The 6,909-nt window shown below is 37.1% G+C and overlaps 1 protein-coding gene across 1 annotated transcript; it reads left to right on the top strand.

Annotated features, from left to right (window-relative positions):
• Window positions 1-3,385: 3,385 nt before the first annotated feature.
• LOC149179899 (heat shock protein 90-1) lies at window positions 3,386-6,593 on the top strand. Its single transcript, XM_089415841.1, has 4 exons — window positions 3,386-3,728; window positions 4,045-4,186; window positions 4,315-4,595; window positions 4,702-6,593. The coding sequence occupies exons 1-4, from the start codon at window positions 3,585-3,587 to the stop codon at window positions 6,259-6,261; spliced, it is 2,127 nt and encodes a 708-aa protein (XP_089271967.1). The 5' UTR covers window positions 3,386-3,584; the 3' UTR covers window positions 6,262-6,593.
• The last annotated feature ends 316 nt before the right edge of the window (window positions 6,594-6,909 follow it).

Raw genomic sequence — 6,909 nt, 5'->3', positions numbered from 1 at the left:
AGCATCTAAAAAGAATGTGTCAGTAGTTGATAATCTATGTAATGAATAGAGGCTCATATACCAATTCTATCTCCCCTGGAATCCCTTCACATAGATAAACTTGGACCTGCATCCAACACCATCTACTATCAACCTTTGAATCCCAAATTTTCTCCAATTGTACATGACTTATTTTATTTCTAGATACTATTAAGGTTTCTTTTGACCAGAACACCAATGGAAGTCCTAGTAAAATTTCCCAATCTTTTTGGGAAAAGATTCGTTTCTTAGTAACATCGATATCTCTGGACTAGGGATATGCTTTATTGATAACTGAGAATGACCCCAAGACCAAAAACTAGACAATATGGTGCTTGCATCCCACTTTGTAGAAAAATGAAAGGTTAGTCATATGCAAACTAGAATATAAGATATAGGGGAATATCCAATAGGAGCCTAATTAGAATCCATCCAACCGTGGTGACTCTCTTTTTAGAAATATTTACCTAGAAAATAACCAACAAGGTTTTCACCCAATAAAAGAGGGATTTCTTCGATATTGATATCCTTTCCCACCACAAGAGAAGCTAGTGGGGGATTTTGTTGGATGCAATGTCAATGATTAACAAAAGAAGGTCTAGGAATGAGATGCGAGACAACAAACACAAGACCAATATGATGGAGGCAGGTTTGAGAAAGGGCATGCTCTTAGGGAGCCTTAGAAATCATGAAGCTTGGGAGTGAGTCGGGAGAAGACATGATAAGGAGGGAAGTATATGGGGAAAACTGGGAAGTTGAGGGAGTGAGAAAGGAAGCATGACAAGGAAATGGTGTAGAGAATAATTGTAGTGACAATAGGAAAGTTTATGATATGCCTACAGAAGAAAACATTAAGGGAGAAAGATTTGTTGTATAATCTATTTGTGGGTAGAAGATCGGGGAGTACGTTGGGCTCATAGAAAAATCTAGAGCCTCCTCCTCCATACTCGATAGCATTCTCCATAGATGGAGCGTGTACAAGGATGCCAGAATTAGGGCAAATGGGAAAACAATTGATGATGGAGAAAATATGACAAATGGATAACAACATCGCAAGAGTTGGATGGCATGATAAGTTAAGCCCCCGAAGCTATTCCACACATATAAAACCGCACACCTTAAATTTTGACCCTAGTCACAGGTTGGATGAAAATCGTAGAGTCATACCCTTTATTAATAAAATTATAAACAATTTTTTTTCGAAAATATAAATAAAAAAGCATAATATATATATCACATTAAAAGAAATATAAATAATGATTCATATTTATAACCATGATTTTTTAAATTATATATATATATATACCCGAGGAAAGAAATTGACCTCTCTCTTAGCATGAGGGCTACGAGGCATAGTTGCGAGTTTACAAGGCTCAAAGCCAATACAACAATGTTCATAGGCATTAAGCCATTAAAACAATAATTATCAAGGCATTCTCACTCATCATGTCACTAGCAAGGATTTGAACTTGGATGGGGAAGAGAACAACAATTCCACCCAACCACTTGAGATAACACCAATTTACAATAATATTTCTATATGTAAAGCTACAGAGTATATCTCTATATATTTAAGGATAAATTGTGGGATGATGAGGAGCTAGAGGGGAAAATGAAGCTAAAGTATTATAAGGAGGCGATCAGCTCCAATCTCACTAACTAGAATTATCTCTCTATCTTGACGAGTGCTAAGAAGAAAATGGATACTGCAAAGATAAGAACTAATTCCCATGAGCTTTGAAGTGAAATTGGGTATTGGTCTATTCCCAAAACACCTTGGGATGAAAGAATATGTCAACTGTGCAATACTAAGATTGTTGAAGATGAAAAATGCTTTCTCTTATACTGCGCGACTCTTACTCACAATTGTTCTCATTTCCAAAACATTTGCGACACTACCAATCTTCTTGACTTGTTCAGTTAGCAAAACTATAGTGATCTAGGAATGCTTCTTTCACTTCTTTTTGATCATAGAAATAAAATATTTAAATGTCTCAATTAATCTCTTACTTTCTTAAGGTCCGATAAACCTCATTGATCTCAATGGACTTTAATCATCATCATATATATATATAAACTATTTAGTATAAGAAAGATGTTGAAGTGAAGTGTTAAATGAGATATTGAAGTGAAACCTTAAATTAAAATATACTATCAATTCAATTAAAAAATAAAAAGCATGATTGATAATAATGACTATTCAATTAAAAATGTAATAAAAAGTAAAAAATATGATTCATAATACCATCATTCAATTATAAAAGCAATAAAAAGAAAAATGTATAATTCATAAAACCCATTTATAGAGATCCAAATTCTTAAACAATAGAAACATTCACCATGTATAATTCATAAAACCCATTTATAGAGATCCGAATTCTTAAACAATAAAAACATTCACCATCAACCCAAAGCTTTTTGGATTATTTTAAAACTTCATGTTTAAACTTAATTAATAAGAATATAGAATTTTTAAAAATAAATAAATATAAAAGGTCAAATTCACCATAGCTATATATGTATAATAAAAAATTTAATTAAATTAAAAATTATATATATATTCTTGGATATAAAAAAAGAGGTTAATGCCCCAAAACTCATAGATATTTGACTTTTACTAAAAACTTGTTCGTTACAAACCACCGACCAGGTAACCTAATTTTCTTTTTTATATACACTAAAACTATTAAGTTTAAACTTAATTAATAAGAATATAGAATTTTTAAAAATAAATAAATATAAAAGGTCAAATTCACCATAGCTATATATGTATAATAAAAAATTAAATTAAATTAAAAATTATATATATATTCTTGGATATAAAAAAAGAGGTTAATGCCCCCAAAACTCATAGATATTTGACTTTTACTAAAAACTTGTTCGTTACAAACCACCGACCAGGTAACCTAATTTTCATTTTTTTTTTATATACACTAAAACTATTAAATTTCATTGGGGACCAAATTTATCTAGATATAATTTTTTATTTAATATTATACCTTAAAAAATTTGCATTTTGAAAAAATTATAATGTATAAATTCATTTTAATTCTAAACTATTAAATTTCATTTCGCTAATTTCTTTTTATTTAATTTATTCTTGTATCATAAACCTATTAATATATATTAACATAAATTAATAATAACGGTTTAGAAGATAAATCCAACCTTATAAAGACCCGTTAGAAGAGAGTTTGTATGTTTGGTAAGACGGTTTCATAAAACTTTTTAACCGTATTTATCGGGCAAAACACGCCGTTAAATACCAGAACTCTCCCGAAGCCCCGAGATTCTCCAAAGGCTTCTAGAGACATCCAAAGCCTCACTCAACGTTCATAGATAGGGACGCTCGCGGAGTCCTACAATCAGATATATAAGGCTGTTACGCTTTATAGCTTGGCTGAATAAACATTAGATTTGTGTGAAAGATTGATATCGGTGGAGTTTCTGTTATATCTTATAAGAAATTTCTGCATTTGCTCTAGGTTTTCAGGCATCTGAAAGTCTTGAATATTTGTCTGGTTCCCTGTTATATTCTATTTGGGTTTGTTGCAATTTCAATTTCGATGGCAGACGTGAACATGGGGAGCGGCGAGGTGGAGACTTTTGCTTTTCAGGCTGAAATTAATCAGCTGCTCAGCCTCATCATCAACACTTTCTACAGCAACAAGGAGATTTTCCTCCGGGAGCTCATCAGCAATTCGTCCGATGTAAGTATGAAATTTAAGATTTATTAATTTTAAACTTCCATTCCCTTCCCATTCGAAGTGTACGGTTATATTTTCAGAGAATTAGGTGAAGCTTTGATCACAGGGGGGTAAGTTAGGATGAATCAGCAATTCATCCGATGTAAGTATGAAAATTTAGATTTAGATGTAAGAAAGAAAAAATAGATTTATCGACATCTGATTTCCCAATCCCTATTCCCGTTTCCATCCGAAATGCAGGGTAATTCTCCCAGAGAATTTGGTAGGGTTTGAAGCTTAGGGATTAAATACTGATTATTGTTTGTGGCAATGGCTGCAGGCGTTGGACAAAATTCGGTTCGAAGGACTGACAGATAAGAGCAAGCTCGATGCTCAGCCGGAGCTCTTCATTCGGCTTGTGCCCGACAAGGCTAACAAGTGCCTCACGATTATTGACAGCGGAATAGGCATGACCAAAGCCGGTAAGTACACTAGAATTCCGATATATGATTGTCATGCTTGTATGATTATGTTTAGTTTAATCAATCTTGAGATTGGATTATAGTGGCTGTTTTGTGTGAATTTTTCTGATTTGCAATGCAATGCATAGATTTGGTGAACAATTTGGGAACCATTGCGAGATCGGGGACCAAGGAGTTCATGGAGGCTCTACAGGCCGGGGCGGATGTGAGCATGATCGGTCAGTTCGGCGTGGGTTTCTACTCAGCCTACCTTGTGGCTGAAAAAGTGATTGTTACCACTAAGCACAACGACGATGAGCAATACGTTTGGGAATCCCAGGCTGGGGGGTCGTTTACTGTTACTAGAGACGTTAACGGAGAGCCCCTGGGCAGGGGAACTAAAATTACTCTGTTTCTCAAGGAAGGCCAGGTACTATAAGCATGCCCTGTTCTAATATGTTTCATCAATTTGTTTCTTTTAACATTTCCTGTGCATATATTTAAATTTAAGGGCATGGCTTGGTTGGGGATGGCAGCTGGAGTACCTGGAGGAGCGGCGGCTGAAGGATCTGGTCAAGAAGCATTCCGAGTTCATCAGCTATCCCATCTATTTGTGGACTGAGAAGACAACAGAAAAGGAAGTGAGCGACGACGAAGAGGAGGCAGAGGAGAAGAAGAAGGAAGATGAAGGGGATATCGAGGAAGTGGAGGAGAACAAGGAGAAAGGGAAGAAGAAAAAGAAGGTGAAGGAAGTGTCACATGAATGGAGTCTGGTAAACAAGCAAAAGCCCATTTGGATGAGGAAGCCAGAGGAGATTACTAAGGAAGAATATGCGTCTTTTTACAAGAGTCTCACCAATGATTGGGAGGACCACTTGGCTGTGAAGCATTTCTCTGTGGAGGGTCAGTTGGAGTTCAAGGCTATTCTCTTTGTTCCCAAGAGGGCACCGTTCGATCTGTTTGACACAAGGAAGAAGCCCAACAACATTAAGCTGTATGTGAGAAGGGTTTTCATAATGGACAACTGTGAAGAACTTATTCCCGAATACCTGGGTTTTGTGAAAGGTGTGGTGGACTCTGATGATCTGCCCCTCAATATCTCCAGGGAAATGCTGCAGCAGAACAAGATTCTGAAGGTAATTAGGAAGAATTTGGTAAAGAAGTGTATTGAAATGTTTAACGAGATCGCCGAGAACAAAGAGGACTATGCCAAGTTCTATGAGTCATTTTCGAAGAACTTGAAATTGGGGATACATGAAGACAGCCAGAACAGGGCTAAGCTCGCGGATTTGCTGAGATATCACTCGACAAAGAGTGGAGACGAGATGACGAGCCTCAAGGACTATGTGACCCGAATGAAAGAGGGGCAGAAAGACATTTATTATATCACCGGCGAGAGCAAGAAGGCGGTGGAGAATTCTCCTTTCTTGGAGAGGCTGAAGCGGAAGGGTTATGAGGTCCTGTTCATGGTGGATGCCATCGATGAGTACGCCGTAGGTCAGCTCAAGGAGTACGACGGAAAGAAGCTTGTTTCTGCTACGAAAGAAGGGCTGAAGCTGGAGGAGACAGAGGAGGAAAAGAAAAAGAGGGAGGAGAAGAAAGCCGCATTTGACAGCCTCTGCAAAGTGATGAAGGACATCTTGGGCGACAAGGTGGAGAAGGTAGTGGTTTCGGATCGTATTGTGGACTCTCCTTGCTGTCTGGTGACTGGCGAGTACGGATGGACGGCGAATATGGAGAGAATAATGAAGGCTCAGGCCCTCCGCGACAGCTCCATGTCGTCCTACATGTCCAGCAAGAAAACGATGGAGATTAACCCTGAGAACGCCATCATGGAGGAGCTGAGGAAGAGAGCCGAGGCTGACAAGCACGACAAATCTGTGAAGGATCTGGTGATGCTCTTGTATGAAACTGCTCTGCTTACCTCCGGGTTCAGCCTGGAGGAGCCAAACACATTCGCTGCCAGAATTCACAGGATGCTGAAGCTCGGCCTCAGCATCGAGGACGATGCCACCGGTGAGCTGGACGCAGACATGCCGCCCCTGGAAGAGGATGCCTCCGTCGAGGAGGAGAGCAAGATGGAGGAGGTCGACTAAGTCTCCCATTGACTCGCAGAAGAAAGAAATCAAGTTTTCCGAGAGAGGTTTCCTCTCTTTTCGTCAAGATTGTTGGTCTTGTGCAATGCATGTCACTGTGTAGACGAAATTTGTTGTGTTATATAGGAAGTCCGTTTCACGAACTAGAATTTGTTGTTTTCTCGAAAGTCATGGACTGATTGACGTTGGATTTTCCTTTGTGTTGTGTCTAAAAGTAAATCCATCCCGAAATATAGCAGCATAACCATTTTTCCGAAGGAAACTAATATCTGGTCATGCCAGGAAAATGTAGAATATTTTTGTAAAGTAGATATATATTGTGTTTTCGAGAATGCTTGTTCAAAATTTATAATTCAATTTTCTTATCTTAAAATTAATATTTCTAAATACATTTTTATAATTTTATTAGATAAATGTGTATAATTTTATTAGATAAATGTGAAAATCTAAGGATGTATTCTTAAGTTTGTTAAATGCGATTTAGATGGGAAAAAGGTAAAGACATTTTTACATGAACTATACTGGTTAGTTTTAAATGTGATTTATACTTGTTAGTTTTAAATGCGATTTAGATGGGAAAAAGGTAAGGACATCTTTACATGAACAATACTTGTTAGTTTGAAATGCGTAGGCAAATGCGTCGGCAAA

This window comes from Pinus tabuliformis, chromosome 3_2 (genome assembly GCF_031772625.1).
Source record: "Pinus tabuliformis cultivar Carrire ecotype Pingquan chromosome 3_2, CPIR1, whole genome shotgun sequence".
NCBI classification, from domain to species: Eukaryota; Viridiplantae; Streptophyta; class Pinopsida; order Pinales; family Pinaceae; genus Pinus; species Pinus tabuliformis.
This window is presented reverse-complemented; position numbering and strand designations above follow the sequence as displayed.